The following is a 26,206-nucleotide window of genomic DNA, read 5'->3' as shown; positions in this document are numbered from 1 at the left end:
ACCCAGGTGGCCAGAAAGGCCCAACAGAGACTCCACTTCCTCATGGTCTTGCGAAAGAACAGGGTAGAACAACGGCTAATGACCCTCTTTTACCGGTCTACTATAGAGAACGTCCTCTCGTACTGTATTGTGGTTTGGTATGCTGGACTGACAGCCGTGGATAGGAAAGTATTACAGAGGGTGGTGAGCACAGCACAAGACATCGTGGGCTGTCCCCTGACACCACTGGATGACATTGCCAGGGCTCGCTGCCTTGGAAGAGGAAAATTCTCAGGGATGACTCACACCCTAGTTGGTATCTCTTTACTCTCCTACCATCAGGTAGGAGATATAGGAATATAGCCAACCGTACCAACAGGCTGAAGAACAGCTTTTATCCATGGGCTGTTAGGCTCTTGAACGGGAAATAATTTTATAACTTTATGTATGATTGACTTGCGAGGCCAGTGTGTTGTGCAATTAGCTCACATGGTGTAATAAGATGGAGGGTTTGTTGTCACTGTGAGTTGTGGGGGGCACGAAGGGAGGCTCAGCCAATCTCAATGTATACATGGTTGCACTTTGACAATAAAGGTTCATTCAAAAGGTTTGATTTAATCTACTTCTCCCCATCAAGTATACAGCATTAATTACGGGACCACAAAATTAATGGAAAACTATTGGTGGCAGACGCACTATATACATGATTAATGATTGTGTTACTTCTCTCATCCAAACCCAGATAATTTCCTAACAAGCGGTTTTGCACTTATATTTATGTTTAACACAGTAATACAGTTCAAAATTGAACATATCTTACAACTGAATTCTAAGCTACCCAGTCATTGACTGAGATAGGCAATTATAGAAATTGAGTAAATAAACAATATAAAATAAATAAACATCATTTAAAAAACAACATTTTGCTTGAAAGATATAAAATCTCTTCCAGGGAGGGGAAAAATCCAAAACTAGGTAAAATATGTGTGTATGCATTTTATTGTGTAATCTATTTTCAGAAACAAATTCTAAACTGGCAAGAGTTTCTATAAATTATGCAAATTAGGTGACTTGGCATCTTGTAATTATTTCTGCTTCTCCAAACCAAGAGAAGAAAAAGAAGCTATGCAAGTCAGTAAAGTCACACCCATCATCCCCACCTCTATCTTGTGAAAGTGTATCTTCAAAAAGGTCAAAAAGATGCCAAAAAAGGAAAAAGGAACTTTAGGAGGGTGCTTTATAGGCCCACCATCAAAGTTTAGTCATATTTTCAGGAACAAAACCAAGTAGGTCACTTCCTCTAGCTTTTATGATTCTCAAAACAATACATACGTTTAATGCTCTATTTTGCTGAGGTCAAAAGAATTGCTGGATATGGTACTTACATGAATGTGTGGATTCTCTAATCCTTTTGCATTTTTCAGTGAGGACAGGAAGTGGTAATTAATTGGACTGGAGGGTTCACCTTCTGTCTCAAAATGAAAGGTAATGACACAGCTTTGCCTGGTACAATTTCCACATCTTTTCAAAAGATCATTGATGGGCTCCTTATAAATGAGAACGGCACTTCCTTGCTTAACAATCACATCATCTTTCGTCAAAGTGCACACCGGCTCCATTCTGCTCCAATCATATACAATTATCTATGGTGCCCATAAGACAGATCAAGACAAGAAAAAAAGTGATTATGAGTGACTATTTTCCATCAAATGAATTTGGGCACTCAAATATCTCTGTAAATTTCTTTAAAAAGTAGAATCATACCTTAAGGCTATCATGTTCTATCTTGTCTTGCATGATAGCTGTAGAGTACATAAAATAGAAAACGTATTTTGTTTCACACCTGAAACAATCTACCGTGTTCTGGAAGTTGGACCAATTGTGACTTAGTAAGAAACAAAAGCCAGACTATTTAGGTACTTCCAGATTTGGGCCAAAATAAAACCCAGAGAGATCCCAGAGTAAATTCAGAAACAATAATAGACCAAGGCTAGTGCATGTTGCCTCTTCTATCCAGCTTAGCATCCTCTTTGGTTATCCAACGTCTTATCTTCCCAGAGCATTCCCTTCGCTCTTTCTCTCTCTCCCCCCTCCGTTCCTCCCTCCCTCCCACCACTTAGTATCCCAATCTTTCTTCACTCCCTTCCCAAAAAATAAAATCAGAGCAACTGCATTTCATAGCACATCTGGACTAAAATTATGGAACAAAATATCCAAAATATTTTAAAGCCCTAATAAGCAGGCATATACATAGAATGAAGGCTACTGCTAAGCTTGTAAGCCGCCCTGAGTCTTCGGAGAAGGGTGGGATATAAATGGAATTAAAATAAGAAAAAAATAAAAATAAAATACACCTTTTTCAGTGTTGCTACAGACCACTGCAAAACAGATGCAACTTGCACAGAATGGGTTGAGCACAGAACATTTTACGTATTCCTCTCTCATATCTTCCCTTGCAATGTTCACAGCTTTACTTTAAAATACTAAATATAATATTTAATTAAATATAACCATACAGAATGCCATCTTATTTCATTTCTGGCTTTTGAGCAAACTAAGGGAAGCTGAGCTACTAGGCCAAAAAGCAAAAACAAAAAAACCCCTTCAAATTTGATTCCTGGTGACTCTATAAACACATTCCAAGTTCTTTTCTTTTGTTGGCAACTATATTTTTTATTTCCCAGTCTAGCCTCCAGCCTTGAGATAGCCTTGTAGCCTAGCACATATTTACCAGGCCCAAATCTGTATAACGGTTTTCTGAGAGCAGTTAAGGTCAGCTATGAATTGCCACACAGTATGACAACAGGCAAAACCACAAAAAACTAATCAAAATAGAAGGGGTTTTCTTGTGTTTTCTCCCTTGTTTGCCTCTTTAAAAATGTTTTTTTTTAAGGCTGAGAATTTTGCTGGTGGTTTTGCCTCAAAGCAAAATTCTGTTGCCACTATTTTTTTTTCTAAGAGTATAAGAAAAAAAATAATGGCATCCTTGTCCTCTCAAAGAGGGAGGGAAAGAAGGGGAAGGGGAGCAAAAAAGCAAAGTTATGAAAGATAATCTTTATAAAATTGATTTGGACATTTTTTTTTCAGGGCTCACACTGCACACTATGTAATAAAGCCAAAACCAGAAGAGAAAATTACCATGTTTAATTCTTCCCTAGTTCTCGCATGCTTCTTTTAAGAAGATAATATAGTCATCAAAATACCAAAGAAAACATTTCCTGCTTCAGAACATTTCAGTCAGATAAAAAAAATTAAGCAATCCAGTAAAAACAACATAAACAATGAACAACTATATTTTACAATCAACTGGCAGTTTTACTTTTCCCCTATTCCAGAATCTTCTCTAGCTCTCATTTCAAAGTGAAGTAAAAGGCGACTTACTTTGAGGGCCAGGTTGTAGTCAGAATGAAAATCCGAGACTCCATATATGTAGAAAACATTTTCCTTCTCATGTGCCACAGGCAACAAAGGAGCAAAGAAATGCTTGGCAAAGTAATGAAGCATCTTCCATTTGCCACCGTATTCTAAGAAAGGTTTCAAAACAGGAAAAAAAAACCATCACACTCTTTGCAGAAGAACCCAAATGGAGCTATTCGGCTTCAAAAGCCTGCTCTCTTTTCTTCATTCAGGAGGAGACTAAAGACTGTCCCTATATATATTGACTTAGAAAAGGTTGCCAAAATCTGGAATCTCCAGATGAGTTACTTGCTGAGATTTTTAGGAATTGTCATTCCAAAACTTCATGGAAGGGGTAGGAGAGTTATATACCAGATTGGGAATGGACACTTTACAACAGAGGTCACCAACCTTGGCAATTTTAAGACTTGTGGACTTCAACTCCCAGAATTCCTCAGCCAGCTGAGGAATTCTGGGAGTTGAAGCCCACAAGTCTTAAAGTTGCCAAGGTTGGAGACTCCTGCCTTACAAATATTGTTTGGGGTTTTTTGTGTGTGTGGTGTTTTTTTTGCAGTAATGTACAGGTGCTCCTCGACTTACAACCACAAATAAGCCCAAAATTTCTGTTGCTAAGTAAGACAGTTGTTAAATGAATTTTGCCCCATTTTAAGACCTTTCTTGCCAGAGTTGTTGCAAATCACTGCAGTCCTTAAGTTAATAACATGGATATTAAGTGAATCTGGCTTCCCCTTTTGACTCTGCTTATCAGAATATCACAAAAGGTGATCGCATGAGCCAGGGATACTTAACTATAATAAATATGAGTTGGTTGCCAAACACCTGAATTTTGATCACAATGACCATAAGGATGCTGCAACGGTCATGTGAAAAATGGTCACGTCACATGTTTCAATGCCGTTGTAACTTCAAATAGTCATTGAATGAACTGTTATAAGTAGAGGACTGCCTGTACATAATAGAAATAACAGTGATAGCAGTATTCCAGTATTTGATGGGCTGCCACCAAGAAAAAGGGGTCACGTTATTCACCAAAGCACCAGAAGGCAGGACAAGAAACAATGGTTGGAAACTGAGCAAAGAGAGAAGCAACCTGCAATTAAGGAGAAACTTCCTGACAGTGAGGACAATTAACCAGTGGAACAGCTTGCCTCTGGAAATCGTGGGCTCTCCATCACTGGAGGTTTTTAAGAAGAGACTGGGCAATCACTTGTCTGAGAAGGTATAAGTTCTCCTGCCTGAGCAGGGAGCTGGACTAGAAGACCTCCAAGGTCCCTTCCAGCTCTATTCTATTCTATTCTAATACCAAATATAGTGGCACCTTAAAGAATAACAAATGTATGACCACAGGAGCTTTTGGGAATCACAATCCATTTCCTAAAAAATTTTTCTTACACTGTAAAAAAAAAATATTGAGACATTAAGGGTGCCATGAACCAAGTTTGGGAACTCCTGGCTTATTATATTAGGCTACCATGGCTCATGAGAACTCAAGCCTCACACGATGAGATTTCATGTTCATCTGATCCTTGCAGCAATCATCCAACAAGGTAGTCAGTCTTAGAAGGCATGCCTAGCCCAATGCCACCCAAAAAACCAATATGGTCAAGTGGAGATTGCTCTTCCCACTCCCATCCCAAATCAACCTTCACAGCATGTACTCTAGCATGTATGCAGTGATATATGTGTTTATTCCTACTGACTCAACCCATGTGACAATTCCTCTAAAAACTGCAAGAGTTGAAGCCATTAATAAATTTAAAGAAATCGCTATACTCAGATATTGGTCTGAGAGCACAATAAAGGAACAGATAGGGAATATGCTCACTAATGAACACCTTGAAGCCCTTTTCACTACCTGTCTCAGAAGAGTACTCTTTCCTCTCTTTCAGGGTGGCCCACATGATTATGAAAAATAATAGGAGACTTTGGGACCCAGGTCCTTTTTCAACCCCACCCTATCTCCCAGAGACGTTGTAAGGCAGGAGTTCTCAACCTTGGCAACTTTAAGCAAAGCTGGCTGAGGAATTCTGGAAGTTGAAGTCCACAAGTTTTAAAGTTGCCAAGGTTGAGGACCCCTGTTGTAAGGTTAAAATGATAAGAGTCCTCCAAGCATACTGCCTGGAGTTCCTAAAGAAAAGCTAGTTTATGCATACAATAAACAAACATACAAACAAATACGCCATACCATGATTTATGCTATGATTTATTTCCTTCTCTCTGTAGAAATAATCATCATGCCTCAGAAAGGCGTGATTGTCTCTAATAGCTGCTGTGTTTCAGCTCAGCAGAAGATGAAAATGCTAGTGTAATGGCAGCAAAAACTGACTCATTTCTTCAACCAAAATGTGCGATCTGAATTGATCACGCTAAAGTGACCTGAAAATGTAGGATGGAAACTGAGGAAACAAAGCTTGCAATTTGCCTCAAATGTAACCCAGTGGTTTATGCAAACCATACAGATGGCTGACTCAGAAGCCTTTAATTCAAAGCTTCAGACATAGTATTTCCTTAATAGGCCACAAAGAACCAGGGGAGATGACTTCCTGAGGTCATCTGGGGAAATTTATCTACAGAAGCAGACACTCACCTGGCAATGGCTGAAGGTCGAGATTTGTCTATCATTTTCTCTGGTCTCTGAACTAGAGGACCAACCTCTCTGTTGCCATTTAACACACACCCATGCTTTTTTAAAAACAGCCTTTTAAGTGCTCACCATTTTAATTTAATATGTCCTTTAACACTTTCGTTCCAGTTTAGTTTTATGTTTTTATTATAACTATAAGACTTCAGGTGGAAGGAAGGAAGGGAGGATTATTTCAATTCCCACTATCAGTGGGCCAATGATAAAAAAACTGGCAAAAATCAGGTTACCCAAGACTAGTTTGGGGGTTTCGTTTCCATGTGCTTTAAAAAATTATTTTTGAAACTTTTTATGCTAATTTACAGCTCACACTACAATTGCTAATTCTGTCTTCCTGCTAGTAATTTTTAGCAACAGCGATAAGAGGTGGCTTGAGGACACAAGCTACATTTCTGCTGTAATCTTATGTAAGTATTAGCAGAGCAATTACCTCTGCCCATGCTGGCTGGAGTTTATAGGAATTCAATCCAATTTATCTGATCATCACTGGCTAAGGAAGGCCTCCAAAAATTTCTTAGGAGCAAAGTATAAGTAGTCCTCAACTTACATCCACAACTGATCCCAAATTTATGTGGTGAAGTGAGACATTTGTTAAGTGAGTTTTGCCCCATTTTTATGACTTTCCTTGCTGCATTTGTTAAGTAAATCACTGCGGTTGTTAAATGAATCCGGTTTCCCCATAGACTTTATCAGAAGGTCGCAAGAGGGATCTTGTGACTCCCAGACACTGCAACTGTCATAAACGTAACTCAGTTGTCAAGCATCCGAATGTAAATCACATGCTATAGTGGTCATTAGTGTGAAAAATGGTCAAAAGTCACTTTTTCCAGTGTGTTGTAACTTCGAATGATCACTAAACAAACTGTTGTAAGTCGAGGACAACCTGTAATTCCTGTTTCTCTAGATGTTGTCAAACACCTTCCAGTCGTCCTGCCAGCACTGCCCTGGGGAATGCTGAGTGTTACGGTTCTGAAACATCTGGAAAGTTTCAGGATCCCAAATCTGTTTCAGAGAGTTATGTGTTGCTTGTCTCTCTCATTTTACAGCTCTTATTAAACATCCCCTGAGAGGAAGAATCTGTCTAAACCAAATCAAGGACAACATCCTGTATAAATAGTAAAGGTTAACACAAAAGACTTCATTAAAATTCCTGTTTTCTGCACCTCCTACATCTTTGCTCAACAAAAGAAAAAAAAGGCTTTCTATTGCCTGGATGTGATGCAAATTTGTACTTGCTATATTAGGGACTCATCCTAAGAAATAAAGACAAGAAGCATAAGCGATTTCACACCTTTCCCCTCCTCAGCAGTTAGGGAGACTAAGTTTAACTTCCAATTAAAAATGCTTTGTATTTTAAATTCTTTTTTTAAACAAAAAATACAGCAAATTAATCATTAGTGTGATAGACTTCGTGAATGAAGGAGTGCCAGTTTGGTGCACCAGGCTAGGAATCAGGAGACCATCAATTCTAGTCCCACCTTAGGCACAACCCCATCTGGGTGACCTTGGGCCAGCCACTCTCTCTCAACCCTGAAATCTTGCCAAGAACATTACAAGTAATAAATACATGTTTAGGCAATTGCCAGGAGTCAACACTGATTCAAAGGGAAACACCCCCCCCCAAAAAAGTGAGAGAAAACTAGTCACGCTGTTAGTCATGAAGTTGACTAAGTAATTTATCTTTCAGTCCACGCTAACTCACAAGGTAAGATTTGGTTGAGAAACTCATACACTGCCTTCAGCGTTTTAAAAGAAAATGGGACCATATTGAAAGACAGGGAATTTTAAAGCCCATATTTTAACTCGGCACAACCACTGTTTTTATTTTTAGTCTTACCTAGAGAAGCCCAGGATGGGCCCTGCCAGATATCATTTAGTTGCCAAAAAAGGGCACCCATAGTTCGTCCCTCCCCGTTGACTATCTCACTTTGGCTGCGACGATAGAACTCGGTTTCAGTTTTTACACACTGGGCCTGCATGATCTAATTTGGGACATATATATATATTAAAAAAAACACAGGTTTCAACCACCCTAGAAACATACAAGTTTTTATAATTAGAGAACATTTTTCATTCAAAGATCAGCAGATCTGGAGGATATCAATTATCTGGACCTATTTCAATTGTTCTTTCAATTCAAATATGCAAGTAAAATTACCTAACTAGATGGCCTACTCTTGGAACTGGGAAGAACAATCTGGCTCAATGTGATTTCCTGGATATCTTTGGAGGTTTTTGATATAATTCACCAAGATATCTTATGGAGGGCTAGGATGTTATAATTCAGAACCTCAGTGTTCCACTGAGTTCTACCTTATTCTCCATGCTGTTTAGTGTATAGATGAATGAAGTTGCATGATGAAGTCCACAGGTCTTAAAGTTGGCAAGGTTGGGGACCCCGTCTTATAGAACTTAAGTCCAGACAAGATGGAGAGATCCTAGTAATCATAGGAAATTGGACTCCAGGCTTTAGGAACATTCTGTTCTGGATAAGGCTACAATCCCTCAGAAAGAACAGATCCATCGTCTTGGACTGCTCCTTGATTTCGGATGCCTTATGATTCTCAGGTGGGAATGGAAAGCATACTTACCATGTCATGTCCAGTGAGCTGTTCCTGAGATAATCACACTTCAGAACACATTCCCAGCCCTTGGTCACTTCCACTTGACAACTACAATGCTTTACAGCATATATCTAGTAACCTAGATATATTGCAAACACCAGCAACAAATGGCTGCGCGATGTACAGAACATTATTTTAGCTAGCACCTTATCATTTGCTGTTGGGAAAATACTCCTGGCTCTTGAGGCCCTCATGTCAGACACAGGATAGACATTCGTTAATTTCACATAGAGACCCTACATTTTCACAAAAGGGAGATGTACATTTTGAAACACATACACAGATCGTATTTTTCCCAGCCCCCTCTTAAAAGTTTGGATCCTTTGAAAACAAAGGACAAACCTCAATAACAGGGCTACGAAAAGGAGAAATTAGCCACATTCTCCTGAGCCTATGATTAAAAGTGTTCTTCAACCTTGGCAAATTTTAGATGCATGGACTTACACTGATTGGGGAATTATGCTGACTGGGGAATTCTGAGAACTGAAGTCTATACATCATACAGTTGCCAAGGTTGAAAAACACTGGATTAAAGTATAGAATTTACAAGAAGCTTGGAGGTTGGGGGAGAGACGGGCTTTTGTTTAAAGAATCTGTTTATTTCTAAGGACTCTGGAAATCTCTAAGTAATTAGCCAGGAAGTTGCATTGGTAGTTTGATAATTTTTTTTTACACATTTTAGTGTAAATGTGCAAATGTGCTATTTAAGCCTTATTATATCTTGTGCTTATTATTTCTGAAAAAGTAAGGAATTCAGTGTAACCCCAATCTCTCCATTCCTATACTCTCACAAAGTAAAACATGAATAACAGCAATTTTTTCAATATGATTCGCTTGAACTCACTAGCCAGAAAACTCAAGCCAGCGCCATCTTGTGATCTGTTTGGAACCCTGCAGGTAGGTACATTTGTAAATTTTAGAGTAAGATTTCAAAAAAGCTTGATTTTGTTTATCACATGTGAATTTGTCATTCAGACAAGGTAGACTCTAAATTATATAAATTATTTTTCTTCCTTTTCCACCTTTTAAAAGAGAGTACAGGAGATGAAAGTTGTATCTTTCTTATATGCTCGATTAGGGGAGGACCCCAGATGTCTCTTTGGAAGCTGGGAAGTAACAGAGGGAGTCACCAAGACTAATCCAAGACAGAAGGCACAGCCAAAATGGAAAGATTCAGAAAGTTTCTTGGAAATGAGGTTCCAATTATGGGTTCAGCCATGCTACTATAGTTTTTCAGACCCCAATGTTCTAGATTTTGACCTTTAAATCATGGTTTGAAATTAGACTATTGGAGAGATCACCAATCTCAATATAAAACTTGGTAGACACTATGGTCAACAAAAGAGGTTTTCTTAAAATTTCCCTCACTTTCCTACTACCTTTTTAAAGCTCATGTTGAGAGTGTCTTCTCTAATGCTGTCCCCAGGTTTTGAAAAGCAATCCCTCAGGAGCTGTGCTGAGCAAAAACTGACTTTTGGATTAAAATTTAAGCCAATTTCACTGAATTAGGTCATAAGTCCTTACATAGAGAGTACGAAGACTCCAAGAAGAAGCATTTGTGCTACCTTTACATGCAACGTACATGTAAGCATGCACACTTTTTCCTTCAGAGAAATTATACATTTGGAAGAGATGTATATAAAAAGAAATACAGAAGGAATGTGAGAAGTTGGGAAAGCATCAGAGTCCGAAGGAGGTACTAGACAGCATGTGGAAAATAAAGGCCAAAGTGGTCCAAGTGGTGGTAGGATCACTGAAGACTGTGGCTCCTAAGCTGGGAGAGTTGGCGCCAACAGATCCCAGGAAAAACAATAGCTCTCTGTCTGGAAGAGTGCAGGCCAGCTGCTTAGCTAACTGGTGGCATAGTGGTGCAGTAGTTACAATGCAGTATTGCAAGCTAACTCTGCCCACAGCCTGAAGTTGGATCCTAACTGGTTCAAGGTTGATTCAGTCTCCCATCTCTCTAAGGTCAGTAAAATGAGGACCCAGATTGTTGGGAGCAATATGTAAATAATGCTGACATAAACTATCCAGAGACTGCTGTAAAGCACTATGGGGTGATCTAAATGCTATAGCTACTGCTTAGCTGCTAACATAACTGCTTAGCTAGTCACTTAGCTGAGATCCTGTGCAGAACCCCAAATCCAAGATATCACCCAAAGAGTGGGAAGAGATTTTACATAAATACAGTATGTGTATTTACACACACAAACACACACACACAAAGAGAGAGAGAGAGAACTTCATTTTGTTGTTAGATCCAAGAATTAGCTTCTGTAAAATGTGAACAGATTATTTGCTGCACATTTTCTAAAATCTTTACATTAACTCTTTATTTTTTAAGGTCACTGTTAACATTCTGACAAATCCTTACCTGGGTGAGATAGATTGTCTGTTTGAAGTTCTCAATTGGATTTACTACCTGAGGCAATTTAAAGTGAAGCCCTGCCTGCTGAAGCATTTCATCGTTACCTCCAGCATGATGCTGTCGGTGCAAGGAGAAATTACTTTTATAAGACCAATCTTCCTCTACAGAAACCTGAACTTAAAAAGAGTAAAATTCGGATGATTATAAGAACACGAATAGCGTTCAGAAATACATGCATTTTAAAAAATCATATATGGTACTTCAAAATCAGTATCCTATTTATTCATTCAAATAATATAATATCCTCACCTAAAACAAGGACTCTAAAATAAGCTATTAAATATTTGGGAATATGAAGGGCATAACCCCCAGGATGACTCTAATAATAATAATAATAATAATAATAATAATAATAATAATAATAATAATAATAATAATAATAATAATAATAATAATAATAATAATAATAATGTAATTGCCTTAAATTGTGATAGCTCATTTATTTTTGTACAACTGAAATAGACCTATTGTTTCCAATGTTGTATTTAGACCCAGGAATCATAATTTCGTTCTTCCAATCCAAGTTGTTCTACCTTGTTTCTATGAAAGAAGATTTTTCAAAGTAGCATTACTTTCTGAATTCTCCAAGACACCTTGTTGACTCTCAGATGAACTATGAACCATACAACAACCTCAGAAATCAGTTTCAGGCAGCAAACCTTGTCCTATATTCATTCAACAGGCTACTGGTTTAAACTGGGGAAAAAGAAAACCGTGTGCAGACTTGTCAGCTATCCTGTGCTGGATTAGAACTGCCTCCAAACAACCAGTTAGAGAAGTTTTAGAGAATTTATGTTTCTTTTTGCTTTTGAGTTTACAAAGTAACACAGGCATGCCCGACAAACAAAGAAATAAATGCTATTTTAAGTCTGCAGCTTTGGCTTCCCTCTAAAGCCAAGCGTGTGCCCACACATCCTTCTACTGAAGAAATGGAGGAGACACAAGAGGTAAGGATTTTTTTTTTTCTTCCTTAAAGTGAATTGTGTCAACTGGGTGTGGTGGAGCATAACTGAACACCATTTTCATGTGTGCATCTGTGCCTTTAATGTGCCAATGTTTAAATATGCAAACTGCATCAGCAGGGGAAGAGAACTAAACTTACCACCACTATCATTTCCAGCTCCAGCTGAGAATCCAAGGACAATCTTAGTTCTGAGTCTATTGAATCTATCTATACAATATTCAACTTCTGAATCTGTCTATTAGGTTCCCAAAGGTCAAGGTCATTGTTTCTCCATCTCAGCAGCTTTCAGATGTGTGTATTGAAATTCCAAAGAATTCCCCAGCCAGCCACTTTGATGTAGCAAAGGATGCTGAGAGTTCTGAGTTGAAAATGTAGCATCTTATTTTATATGGTTTTATTCAAAGCACTGGATAAAATAGGTACTTGGTTCCACATCATTTAATCTTATTATTTGGTGTTTTGACCCAAGACTGGACCAGATGGATCCTTGAACTGATTCCCTACGTTTTGTGTTACATTCACAAATGGGCTATAGCAGGGGTAGGGAACCTCGGCTCTTTTATGACTCATGGACTTCAACTCCCAGAATTCCTAAGTCAGCTATGCTGACTCAGGAATTCTGGGAGTTGAAGTCCATGAGTCATACAAGAGCCGAGGTTGCCTACCCCTGGGCTATAGAGAGTGAGAAAAGACAACTGGCTTTTATTTACCTGTACCAAGGTGCTAAAGGAAGGCCATGACTGAAAGCCATATTCAGAGGCAAACCGAGACCTTGGATAAAGGGTCCAATCCCAGCAGTCATTCAGATAATTGTAGTAATGGGTATCTCCATAATGGGTATCATAAGGGTTACGAGCCAACCAGCCTTCTTTGACTGACTCCAATCCATTGGTAGGGCTTGAGGCAATAAAAGGACGGCTCTGATCTTCCTATATTGAACAAGATTTGACATAATAGGATAATTAGCATCAAGAAATAAAAGAGATTTGCTATAAAAACTACCTAGGCAAACTGCAATTTGGAAAGTAAAAGCCAACAGCAGATTTTTCATGGTGAATCATGGTCTCTTTTCCCAAGAATACTAGGTCATTTCTATCATTTCTGGTTAATTGAATGTCTCTTTATTGTACAGATCTACACATGGCTCAGGGGACGTGGTGGCTCAGTGGGTTAGGACGCTGAGCTTGTCGATCAGAAGGTTGGCAGTTTGGCGGGTCGAATCCTGAGTGCCGCGTAACAGAGTGAGCGCCTGTTACTCATCCCAGCTTCTGCCAACCTAGCAGTTCAAAAGCACGTAAAAATGCAAGTAGAAAAATAGGGACCACTGCGGTGGGAAGGTAACAGCATTCCATGCGCCTTTGGCGTCTAGTCATGCCGGCCACATGACCACGGAAGACGTCCTCGGACAAACATTGGCTCTTCGGCACCGGTCCCTAGAGTCGGAAACGACTAGCACGCATGTGCGGGGGAACCTTTACCTTTACCTTACACATGGCTCACTGCATTTTACTGCATATACCATGTTGCTCAGTTGGTGAGTCATGTGCAGATCTGTGCATTGGAGAAACAAAACAACCCACTTTATAAATGCATGGCATAACATAGGAGAACAAACCCATCAGGACAAGATTCAGTAGTCCATCTGCATTTAAAAGACAAAGGCCACTCTTTCGAAGACACCAAAGTTCACATTTTGGAGAGAGAGGACCATTGGTTTGAAAGAGGGGTCAAAGAGGCCATGTATGTCAAAACTGAACAGCCCTCTCTCAACAGAGGGGGAGGGATAAAACATCATCTATCTCCAAACTACAGCACAGTCCTTTCAGCAGTTCCAAAAGCTCCACACCATTTGTAGTACTCAGGTGACCCTGATGACACAGATAAACTTCCAGGTGGCCTCAGTGACTCTCTAAAAGAATGCAAATGACCAGCTATTTGCAAGGAGTATAGATCCTTCCATTCCCCGCTATCCAGTCAGAGCTGAAGAAGCTTCTTGGATGAGAAGCAAAATGTCTTCAAAGAAAAACAATAAAGTCCAGTTGCCTTCTGAAAAAGCACCCTTGGGATAACTATGATCTGGATGACTGGGAATTTCCATAGCCTTAGTCACTAATCCAGGATGCCCTCTGCACCTCTTTAAAAACACCACTCTTCACGTTCTTTTACAGTGGAGCTGATTAACTTACCACTTAGCTCAGCCATGACATTGCCAAGGTATCACCATAGTATTAATGCAAAGTGGGGACACCATGTCACGCTGTCTTATCAATTCTTCCTTCTGCCTGATGAACTCAAGGCACCACAACAAGGTTGCGTGGTTTTTCCAAAGTTTCTTTTGCCCACAGGAAAGATACGCTACGTGTGTATGTGGGAAGCGGGGGAGGAATATGAGAGAGAAAGAAAGTGCAAAAGCAAAAGGAGAGGAAAGGAGATGCTGGCTGGAAGTTGATTTTTATACTTCTCCTTTGGCCAGCAGAACAGAATACTTATTAGTTATTCGCTTTCAGGAAAAAAAGTGAGCTCCGGGGAATGGAAGCAATAGTTCTTTGGAAATGCCTTTGGAAAAACTGAGAAAGGGCCAAAAAGGTACTTCCAGGGAACAAAGATACTATTCCTTTCACATCAGTTAGGCACTGGCTACATAATTTTCCCCTCCCAGTTTTATTTAAGTTTTTTACGTCTTCCAAGGAAACAACTTATTATATTTACTTCCTGTAGAACAAATGAAGCTTTTACCCTTGTCAGTTTACCTCTTAACTATTCTGCATACTTTCCTGTGTAACATTCACCATTTTAGCTATCAAACTTGGCTCCTTCATTGAAAGGCAAGACAGCTTTGAGGATCACCACAGAAGTAGAAGATATTTTTCTCCCGTAACCAAGGTAATCCAGTAGGGAGCTGAAGCCTTCTTATCTTCAATATGGATAGTATGTGGAATATCCAGAGTTCATTCTATCATTACAGGGAATGAAACAGAAAACTGGACAGAAGAATTCACCTCCTAATCCAATTCTTGCTGAAGCCCTTTCATCCCCTTATAAGCACAGGGCTTTAGCAACAGGTTTCTCTTCTGGGCAGCTGCTGCTGTGCTTTATTCTCAGTGGGCTGTGTGTGAATGAAGCCGTGACAATTGTCTGCATAGGCAGCTGTTATAAGCGTCAGAGAATGACATTAAGTTGTATCGTCTGTTGTACAGTCTTTCAAGAGGGGAAGCCAGCTCTGATGTTTATACTTCTTTTCCAATAGTTAATTATTTCCTCCACTAGACAGAGCACTTCAATGTGGGCAATACAAGGAAGACCTTTCTTCCCAGTCCCAAAATGCCTTTGTATATATAAGAAAAAAAATAATACGAGCCCTTTCAGACTATTTTTGCAGCTATTCAACAACAGAATACTTCCAGAAGCACAAATGCTCTGGCGGGGTGGGTGGGACAAGCCCCAGGTACAAAGTTTGCATCCCATAATGTACTTCTATCGTAAACAGCTTACTGGATTTTTAGTCAGAATTCAGAAAAATTCAAAACAATCCCTGCACACATTTAAAAGTGGCCTGCACAACTTGTAACCAGGCAAGCCAAACAGATCCTTGACATTCTAATATAAAATGGCTATTAGCAGGGGTAATAAATTTCCAGGATTTGTTGTCTGCTTAGGATTTCAGAAAAGAGAAACAGAAGGAAGAAGAAAGTAGAAGGAAGAGGGGAAGAAGAGGTAAAAGATAAGACATCCGGTAATCCAAACAGCATGGCAGCTGGGCAGTGATTGATTTAGGAGATGGCGACGCCTGGAATGGCTGCGGCTGCATTGGCTCTTGAAGGCGAATAGTTTTGGGAGGGATAGTAAGGGCTATAGGCCACATGATCAGGAAGATTTTAATGTGTTTGAGCAACATGGTGGAACTAAGGTAACATACGGCATACGACCGACAATCTTTGCTAGCCTGGCGAGTTTCTAGTTGTTTTGGAACTGTTGGTGAGACCGTTAAAAGTCATTGGCGCTGTTTGAATTTGTTCTACCAGCAGCAAGATCTGACTGCTGGCCCAGTGATGGATTCTATTGCAAATCAGGGCTGTTTCCAGAGGAGGCAGAGGAGGAGACGACCTGGAGCTTATGGAGCAAAGGAACTGGATGAGGCTGTCGGCAGGCCCAGAGGAAGAGAGAGAGGCTTTTGGAGGAGTTGGTGGCGGCGGCAGCAGCGTGCTCCAGGGGCGAAAAGAAGCAAGGCCTCTTTAAGGAAAGGGTGGAATAGTCAGGATCAGAAAAAGGAAAGGCGGCGAGGTTGTCAGAATACAAGCTAACTTGAGGGCTAATCCACATGGAGCCCCATTTCCATCTGTCCTGTTTACCATCATTCACTCCCTAGAGACTAAAATGGACAATGTGAAATTTGAGCGGGCCCCGAACAAGGAGTATATATCGGAGGTGGTGACCCTTTGAGAGCTGCATGCAACGAAATTTCATTTTGATGTATGCCGATTGGTGTACATTCAAAGTGACAATAAAGTTATCATCATCATCACAAGCCTGGACTAGCCTGATTTAGAAGGAAAAAAAATTAAGTATGTTCAATGCTAAGAACTCAGGGCCATGTATTCATTCTTGTGAGCAATACAATAAAGTCATCAAGCTGATGGGTAACAAGGGCATGATAAAAACAGCCTCCCCTTTCCAAACCAGCAGCAAATCATTAGATTTATTAGAGAAGTCAGACAAGATTCCTAAAAACACAGAGGCATTCCAACAGAATCCAGGACACTGAACTAGGCCAGATAATCATCACCATTTTTAAGACAGATCATAAACTTCCTCTTTACACAATGACTTCATCTCCTATCTGTTTTTTACAAAATGCTTGAAGAAATATTATTACTACTAATATAGTGCCATAATTAGTAAATTAACCATGTCCCAATTCAAACAGACCACCTTTAGTTGCAAAATAAAAAAAGGAAATATACACCTCCCCGGGAGTCATAGAGTCCCTGACAAAGACTAGCACCAAAGGTGTATCAGCCAACTGCAGCTGGTAAGAGGCAGGGCTTTTTTTCTCATAGAACGCTCAGAACGGAGTTCCGGCACCTTTTTTGGATGGAACCTTGTAGGGTAGGCAAGGCAGGTTGTATGGCATGTGTGAGTTCCGGCATCTTCTTCTTTTACAAAAAAAAAGCACTGGTAAGAGGTATTTGTTGTCCTTCCTAATTTTGTGAAAAACTGTATGATCTCTTTTTAAACATACAGGGAGTGCAGAATTATTAGGCAAATGAGTATTTTGACCACATCATCCTCTTTATGCATGTTGTCTTACTCCAAGTTGTATAGGCTCGAAAGCCTACTACCAATTAAGCATATTAGGTGATGTGCATCTCTGTAATGAGAAGGGGTGTGGTCTAATGACATCAACACCCTGTATCAGGTGTGCATAATTATTAGGCAACTTCCTTTCCTTTGGCAAAATGGGTCAAAAGAAGGACTTGACAGGCTCAGAAAAGTCAAAAATAGTGAGATATCTTGCAGAGGGATGCAGCACTCTTAAAATTGCAAAGCTTCTGAAGCGTGATCATCGAACAATCAAGCGTTTCATTCAAAATAGTCAACAGGGTCGCAAGAAGCGTGTGGAGAAACCAAGGCACAAAATAACTGCCCATGAACTGAGAAAAGTCAAGCGTGCAGCTGCCAAGATGCCACTTGCCACCAGTTTGGCCATATTTCAGAGCTGCAACATCACTGGAGTGCCCAAAAGCACAAGGTGTGCAATACTCAGAGACATGGCCAAGGTAAGAAAGGCTGAAAGACGACCACCACTGAACAAGACACACAAGCTGAAACGTCAAGACTGGGCCAAGAAATATCTCAAGACTGATTTTTCTAAGGTTTTATGGACTGATGAAATGAGAGTGAGTCTTGATGGGCCAGATGGATGGGCCCGTGGCTGGATTGGTAAAGGGCAGAGAGCTCCAGTCCGACTCAGACGCCAGCAAGGTGGAGGTGGAGTACTGGTTTGGGCTGGTATCATCAAAGATGAGCTTGTGGGGCCTTTTCGGGTTGAGGATGGAGTCAAGCTCAACTCCCAGTCCTACTGCCAGTTTCTGGAAGACACCTTCTTCAAGCAGTGGTACAGGAAGAAGTCTGCATCTTTCAAGAAAAACATGATTTTCATGCAGGACAATGCTCCATCACACGCGTCCAAGTACTCCACAGCGTGGCTGGCAAGAAAGGGTATAAAAGAAGGAAATCTAATGACATGGCCTCCTTGTTCACCTGATCTGAACCCCATTGAGAACCTGTGGTCCATCATCAAATGTGAGATTTACAAGGAGGGAAAACAGTACACCTCTCTGAACAGTGTCTGGGAGGCTGTGGTTGCTGCTGCACGCAATGTTGATGGTGAACAGATCAAAACACTGACAGAATCCATGGATGGCAGGCTTTTGAGTGTCCTTGCAAAGAAAGGTGGCTATATTGGTCACTGATTTGTTTTTGTTATGTTTTTGAATGTCAGAAATGTATATTTGTGAATGTTGAGATGTTATATTGGTTTCACTGGTAAAAATAAATAATTGAAATGGGTATATATTTGTTTTTTGTTAAGTTGCCTAATAATTATGCACAGTAATAGTCACCTACACACACAGATATCCCCCTAAAATAGCTATAACTAAAAACAAACTAAAAACTACTTCCAAAAATATTCAGCTTTGATATTAATGAGTTTTTTGGGTTCATTGAGAACATGGTTGTTGTTCAATAATAAAATTAATCCTCAAAAATACAACTTGCCTAATAATTCTGCACTCCCTGTATTTACCAAGGCAAACACTGATATTCAAATTGGGACATTGGTCTTTCCCCCCCCCCCCCCAAGCAAAATTCTAACCTACTACAATAGGCAATCAACAGAAGAAAGCATTTTAATATGTATCTTACAAAGCCAGCACAAATGTAAGGGGAAAGCAGAACATAAAATGGTTGTCAGCGCATTCTGAGCACATCAGGACTCAAAGGAAACAGATGTTTCCAGATTTTATCTAGTGCATCTTTAATGTTAGGGGTTTGTCTGCAAAATTATTCAAATCCATCTATTCATTTCCAAACTCTGAAGGAAAGTCACAATTTATCAAAATATAAAACCAACTAAAATGTTAGTCCTCTTTTAGATAGGGGAAAAGAAACCGGTACTTACAGCAAAAACAATTTCTCGGATATTATCAACATAAAGTGTCACATAATCTTTGAAATAAAGGTTCATCTGTGCACTTGGAATGGAGAACCAGTTGGTGGAAAGTGCAACTTCATTTTCATTGTTCCCACTCCATAAAATGATGGACGGGTGATATTTCAGTCGCTTTACCTGGAAAGAACAGTTCTTCTTTCAGCTTAAAAGTATTTGCATAAAATTACAAATTATTTATATCAGATGTATTTGTATGGGAAAAAAACTAAAGTCAAACAAAACAAAAGTAATACTTCTAAAACTGATTTCTTTCAGGTGCACTAAGATTGCAACTTCCAGTGATCACAGCAAGCATGACCAAGACTACCTTAAAAGAAAGGACACAAATGGAAAAAAAAATCCTGTATAATTTTACCAAGAGTCTTAATGTATCTGGAAATATGACATAGTGTAAAGGAAGCTATGCTTCATATTCCGGAAGTGACTTTTGTTCTAAAGAGTCCAAAGAAGAAGAATCTAGTCCCATTACACCAGCTTCTATTTAAGGTTTTATTATTATTAAAATAATTACTTAAAAATAATAAGATTAGACTTGCCCAATTGTGCCAAGTTATTTCTCTTGAATCTGCTAGCCAGGTTTATCTCTGATAAAAGAAATAAACAGGGCATTCAATGTTCTGCAGCTTTTATCACAGAATGGAAATTTCCAAAATCACTTCCTGTTCAAGGATTAAACCAGTCATATCTTCTTCCATCAAGGCAAAATTATCTAAGCCAGATATGCGTAGAGGCATTGGGACCATGAATATCAATTATTTAACATGCAGCCAGCAACAAAACACTGCTCTCTTTGGCTTTTTTAGAAAGATCAGAATAGTTTAGACTAGGATATTTCATGTGGCTGCAACATCTATAAACATATGGGTTATAGTTATACTTACACAGGTAATGTTCAACATACAACTATTTCTTTAGCAACAAAGTTACAATGACACTGAAACAACTGATGTATGACTCCCTACCCCTACAACTGTCATAGCATCCCCATGGACACATGATCAAAATTTGTGTGCTTTGCAACTGACATGTATTTAGACAGTTGCAGCCTCCTAGGGTCATGTGGATTGCCATTTGCAAAGCCAACAAGGGAACAGATTTGCTTAATGACTGCTTGATTTACTTAACAATTGCAGTGATTTGCTTAACAATTGTGGCAAAAAAAAATGGTTGTTAAATTGGGCATGACTTAGTTAACTGCTCTGCTTAGCAATGGAAATACTGGTCCCATTTGTCACCATAGGTCGAGGACTATGTGCAATGCATAAAACCTGGCCCCTTTGCAGGCAAAGATTGTTAAGCTCTCTGCTCCACTTTGGGGAAGGGGGAGAAAGTTAGTTTTTTTTTAATTAAACAAGAAATGGCAAGCTACTGTGCTGCAGAATAAAGTAATTCTCAAGCATGACCTCTATGTTTGCAAATATCTCTGGGCTTTCCTTTGATTTCAGAGAGATTCTTAGAAGAAATAATAATAATAATAATAATAATAATAATAATAATAATAATAATAATAATAATAAGAAGAAGAAGAAGAAGAAGAAGAAGAAGAAGAAGAAGAAGAAGAAGAAGAAGAAGAAGAAGAAGAAGAAGAAGAAGAAGAAGAAGAAGAAGAAGAAGAAGAAGAAGAAGAAGAAGAAGAAGAAGAAGAAGATGGAAGGAACCTTGGAGGTCATCTAGTCCAACCCCCTGCTCAGGCAGGAAACCTTACACCATTTCAGGCAAATGGCTGTCCAGTCTCTTCTTAAAAACCTCCAGTGTTGGAGCATTCACCACCTCTGGAGGCAGGTTGTTCCACTGGTTAATTGTTCTGTCAGGAAGTTTCTCCTTAGTTCTAGGTTGCTTCTCTGCTTGACTAGTTTCCATCCATTGCTTCTTGTCCTGCTTTCAGGTGCTTTGGAGAATAGCTTGACTCCCTCTTCTTTGTGGCAGCCCCTAAGATATTGGAACACTGCTATCATGTCACCCCTCACCCTTCTTTTCATTAAACTACACATACCCAATTCCAGCAACCGTTCCCGATATGTTTTAGCCTCCAGTCCCCCATATAATGTGGATGACTGCAGCCAAGTACTTTGTTGTGAGGAGAAAGTTAAGAGTACACTACATAGTGATGCAGGGCACAGGTGAGTGGAAGAAAAAGAATAGGTGATAAGTGGAAAGGTTTTCAGCAGTGGGATAATGTATGATTGGCAATAGGGACAATGGAAGCTTTGCGTGAGAGTACTGAAAGGGTAATCTCACAAATGTTCTCCCATGGACAAAATAATTGTCATATGGATCCAATCTCTGCCAATCCCAAGAGTGGCTGAGATAATTTTGACTCCTGAGTGATCATCAGGTAACACTTATTTTGAAAATGGTCAGAATAACAGAGTTGAAAGGGACCTTGGAGGTCTTCTAATCCAACTCCCTGCTCAGGCAGAAAACCCTATACCATTTCAGACAAATGGTTGTCCAATCTCTTCTTGAAAACCTCCTGTATTGGAGTACCCACACCTTCTGGAGGCAAGTCATTCCATTAACTGTTCTAACTGTCACGAAATTTCTCCTTAGTTCTAGATTGCTTCTCTCCTTGATTAGTTTCCATCCGTTGCTTCTTGTCCTGCCTTCGGGTGCTTTGGAGAATAAGTTGGCCCTCTCTTCTTTATGATAGATGCGCTCCTCTCTTTTAGCTAAATCCATATTCTCCCTTTATAAATACAGTAACTGTGGTGCTTCCAAATTCCAGTCCTGGGAACAGACAGCAGAGGAGAATCTCTCTCAGCCGAACACAAAAAAGTCTCTGTTTATTCAAGCCAGAGAGGCAAAAGGCAACTGAGACCTGCCTGAAAATAATCCAAGGATTTCAAATAAATTTTACTAGCTACAAGTACCTGTTTCTGAAGACATCAGAACAAAACTGAAACGGGAATATATTTTATAGTCCAATTCAGTGAAAAGTTTATAGGATGCATTTGTAAGCTTTTGCTCCTGCCCCTTTGTTGGAATTTGCGCCAGTGTTGCTCTTGGCAGCAACGATGCATCCAGAAATGGTTTCTTCTTCTTAATGCATCCAAAACTCTTAAGAATCCAAGCAACTATTCAGTGATGAAATTGGCTATAGGCCAGAGATGTTAGTGATGAAAGTGCCAGTTCTACCAGCTCAAAATTATACTGGCCCACTTTCAGTTTTTACAATCAGGTTATTAAATGAGCAAGCATACAAGCTAATCAATGAACCCTTTTCTATATGAAAGGTAAACCACAATCACATTAACATGTACAGTGTATTTCCTCTGAGGAAAGAAAGCACCCATTTTTTTTCTCCACAATGTTGTTGTTGTTGTTGTTTTTAGTTGCGAAGTCGTGTCCGACCCATCGCGACCCTATGGACAATGTTCCTCCAGGCTTTCCTGTCCTCTACCATCTTCTGGAGTCCATTTAAGCTCACACCTACTGCTTCAGTGACTCCATCCAGCCACCTCATTCTCTCTCGTCCCCTTCTTCTATTGCCCTCAATCTTTCCCAGCATCAGGCTCTTCTCCAGTGAGTCCTTCCTTCTCATTAGGTGGCCAAAGTATTTGAGTTTTAGCTTCAGGATCTGGCCTTCTAAAGAGCAGTCAGGGTTGATCTCCTCTAGGACTGACCGGTTTGATCGCCTTGCAGTCCAAGGGACTCGCAGGAGTCTTCTCCAGCACCATAGTTCTCCACAATACAATCCATTAAGTCCTCCCTCACCCCATGTCTTTCTCCCTTCCTCCCGCCACACATTTTCTCTTTTTCCTCCTCCTCGACCCATATCCATATAAAATAACTAAGAGGTTTCCCTTGGCGTCAGCGGAAGCTTTTAAAATACTGTGAATGTGGAGAATATTCAACATATGAGGAAAAAATGGTTAACAGGCCATAACACACTTTTTGCTCCATGTGGGAATAAGGCTAGGAAGGACTCCCCGTTTCCCATGGAAGCTTCACAGAGATTTTAAGGATGTGACACAGAGAATGGAGTGACCCCAGGCTGCATCCAACTACAGAACAAGAGTTGTATACCTGTAAAATAAGTGTTCTCCAAACGAGTTTTAAAGAATGTTACTCTACTTTTTCAGTTACTCAATTTCATACTATAGCTTGCCATGTGGACAGTTAACCATGTTAGATAGAAAGTTTGCATACGAACCATTAAGGTCTTCCACGCATTGTGGGAAGGAAGAGAACAGTGGAGAAACAGTAGGATTAGCCTATTTTGAGCAAGATAAACTTGTCGATAAACCTTCAACTGACATGAATGTTTACTTCTTTGTGATAGTTTATCATAACCTTCCTCCCCATGTAAAGAATATCATACCTGATGAGTAATTTCTGCTCTTACTGAGTCTAAGTAGTGCTGGTTGGTAGGATAAAGGGCACACGCAAACATAAAGTCTTGCCAAACCTAGAAAATTAAGGGGGGGGGGAGGAAATTGAAGCTCAAAAAACAACCGGCGTCTTTTTATAAAGGCAGAAGATATATTACATTATATCAGTGATTCCAACCTGTTATTTACAAAAAGTATTGGAGTATAACATCCAACAAAGGTATAATGACTAGAGATTATAACAATGCTATGTCACAGATCTGGAGGACACTGGATCAAGAAAGATTGCCTTAAAAGGATACACAGTCATAAAAATACTGTCTTCCTTCAAATCGTACTTAAAATGAAGTTCCTGTCACGTTTTCTTGAAAATATGCATTTGAATATAGAGCTTGTTTCTAATTGGTACTACAGGTTTGCAGTACAGAAGATGTAATAAATGTATAATAAAGGTTTGTCGTAGCTGAACAAAATTGGGGTGATTTAGGAGATACTAGCATTATAAAGAAGAAAACGTTACATATAGCAATATAAAATAATGATGAAAAAAATGATGGCCTAATTATTTTCAGCCATCCTGCAGTCATCATAGTCTTTAGCCTGAATACAAAAAGGTAAACATGGTTTGTTTCCTTAAGAAGCAATTGGATAGTATACCAACATAAATAAAAACGCCTAAGGCAGCAATTCCCAATTTGGTGTCCTCTAGATGTCTGGAAACCCCCAGATTTCTCCATATTTGTGGGAGTTGGCACTCAACACATCTGGAGGAAACAAAGTTATAAAGCACTGGATTGAGGTTTACTTTCAATGGAAGCCACACATTCAGAAAACAGGCAAGAGCTTGTGCATACTTGTCCCAGTATTCCCTCCTAGGAATAATTGTTCCTTACAAAACAAATGCAAATTATCAGCAGAATTATTTTTTATAGAAAAACTAAAAGTACATATCCCCACACAGACATACACACATAGATACTACTCTGAAACAACAGAGACTTCGGGTAATCAAGTATGGACTTTGCAAGAAAAGAGAATGAGATGTGAAATGCAAAACAGGCTCTAAATTCTTTAAGCTAAACTGTGCACCAGGTTCAGTTTTGCTAGAGGGAACAGTTAGAGCAGGGGTCTTCAAACTCGGCCCTTTTATGACTCATGGACTTCAACTCCCAGAATTCCTCAGCCAGCACACCTGGCTCCGGAATTCTGGGAGTTGAAGTCCATGAGTCATAAAAGGGCCAAGTTTGAAGATCCCTGAGTTAGAGAAAGGGGAGAGCAAGAAGAATAATGGTATCTGGATGTGATCCAAAGAGCACAGGGTGGGAGCTGAAATTTCACCTGACTGTATCATTAATGAAAATCTAAGAAAATGAACTTATAGGCTATAACTCAAGGTTGTGCAGATAGTTTATCTGCAGTTTCAAGCAGGTGTCTTTCTCCTAATCATACTTCTATGTGTGTGCATGTGTGCATGTATGTATGTATGTATGCATGTACTGTATGTACACACACACACACACACACACACACACACCCTTCATTTTTTTAAAAAAAAATGGGTTTTGAAACTTTCTGTGTTTGGTCTCAAGCCAGAACTCTGTGTGTAGGTTAAGAAAAATTATTATTTACTTCCTAAACTAAGAAAATTCAAAACAGTCCAAAATTTTCAATTATCTTCTGTTTCCTAAACTATATATTACAGTATTTGGGCCTTAACATATCTGTAGAATTCTTGGTGCTCTCTGAGCTCGGTTGTTTGATTGCAGATGTTTTGCTATCAGATTTGTTGAAGATGTTACCTAGTCTGGTAACAAAATATTTGCAAACAACCTCAGAAAGCGCCAAGGATTCTACAGGTGAACCCTGAGTTACACATATTCTCTTCTATTAGTCCTAACATATCTCAAAAGACAGAAACAACCACCACAGTGAGCATTTAGTACTGTAATAATACAGGTTAGAAACCACACACATTTTAGATACCAAGAAGACCAAAGTGTAACAGGAAACATGAACAGTTCCTCGTGTTTCTCATTTTCCTGCTTCTGCATTTTTTTTACTCAGTTACTTTTGGTTGCATTCCTTTTGCATTTTCCAGAGAAGAGGGACATATGAACCGTTAAATGTGCAATCTTTACCACATGAGTACAGATTCAGTAAACTAAAAGCATTTTTCTGTTTCTTCAACATATTCACAAATTGCTGTACATGTGAAAAATATACTCATTAATCTGGCTAAGCATCTCCACACTGGTATGTTAGTGCTAGACTTTAGATCTGCTCCAGTAGGATTTACCTTACAACCCATGGCTTAAGCTGTTAGCTGTGGTTTTACTACAGGGACAGGCAACTGCTGTGCGGCCAAAGGCCACACTTAATTTAAACAGAAAATAATGCTTAGGCTACTACATTTTAGGTGAGTTGCTGCTAACATATACTGGTTTGGGGGACTTACCATGATTCCTAGTTCATCACAGATCTCATAGAACTCATCTTGCTCATATATGCCTCCTCCCCAAACTCGAAGTGTATTCATATTGGCATCAATTGTTGACTGCAATAAGAAGCGTAACCTATCAAGAAGAACT

At 39.5% G+C, this 26,206-nt stretch overlaps 1 protein-coding gene across 2 annotated transcripts in view; it reads right to left on the bottom strand.

Annotated features, from left to right (window-relative positions):
* Positions 1-26,206, bottom strand: part of MANBA (mannosidase beta) — a 66,119-nt gene that overhangs the window by 1,858 nt on the left and 38,055 nt on the right. The window contains exons 9-17 of one of the 2 annotated variants that reach the window (XM_081332059.1): positions 26,074-26,191; positions 23,609-23,695; positions 19,237-19,404; positions 12,764-12,982; positions 11,036-11,200; positions 7,875-8,019; positions 3,361-3,503; positions 1,744-1,781; positions 1,503-1,622 (exon numbers count right to left, since the gene is read on the bottom strand). In XM_081332059.1, coding sequence (XP_081188185.1) covers positions 1,761-1,781; positions 3,361-3,503; positions 7,875-8,019; positions 11,036-11,200; positions 12,764-12,982; positions 19,237-19,404; positions 23,609-23,695; positions 26,074-26,191 — 1,066 coding nt within the window. In that variant the 3' untranslated portion in view covers positions 1,503-1,622; positions 1,744-1,760. Of the gene's footprint in view, positions 1-1,364; positions 1,623-1,743; positions 1,782-3,360; positions 3,504-7,874; positions 8,020-11,035; positions 11,201-12,763; positions 12,983-19,236; positions 19,405-23,608; positions 23,696-26,073; positions 26,192-26,206 lie in introns of those variants that run through there. The other variant, XM_081332058.1, reaches the window with a different exon arrangement.

Source organism: Vipera berus (genome assembly GCF_964194415.1).
Source record: "Vipera berus genome assembly, chromosome: 7".
In the NCBI taxonomy this organism is placed as follows: Eukaryota; Metazoa; Chordata; class Lepidosauria; order Squamata; family Viperidae; genus Vipera; species Vipera berus.
Note: the sequence above shows the minus strand (reverse complement) of the source record. Positions and strands in the feature narration are given on the sequence as shown.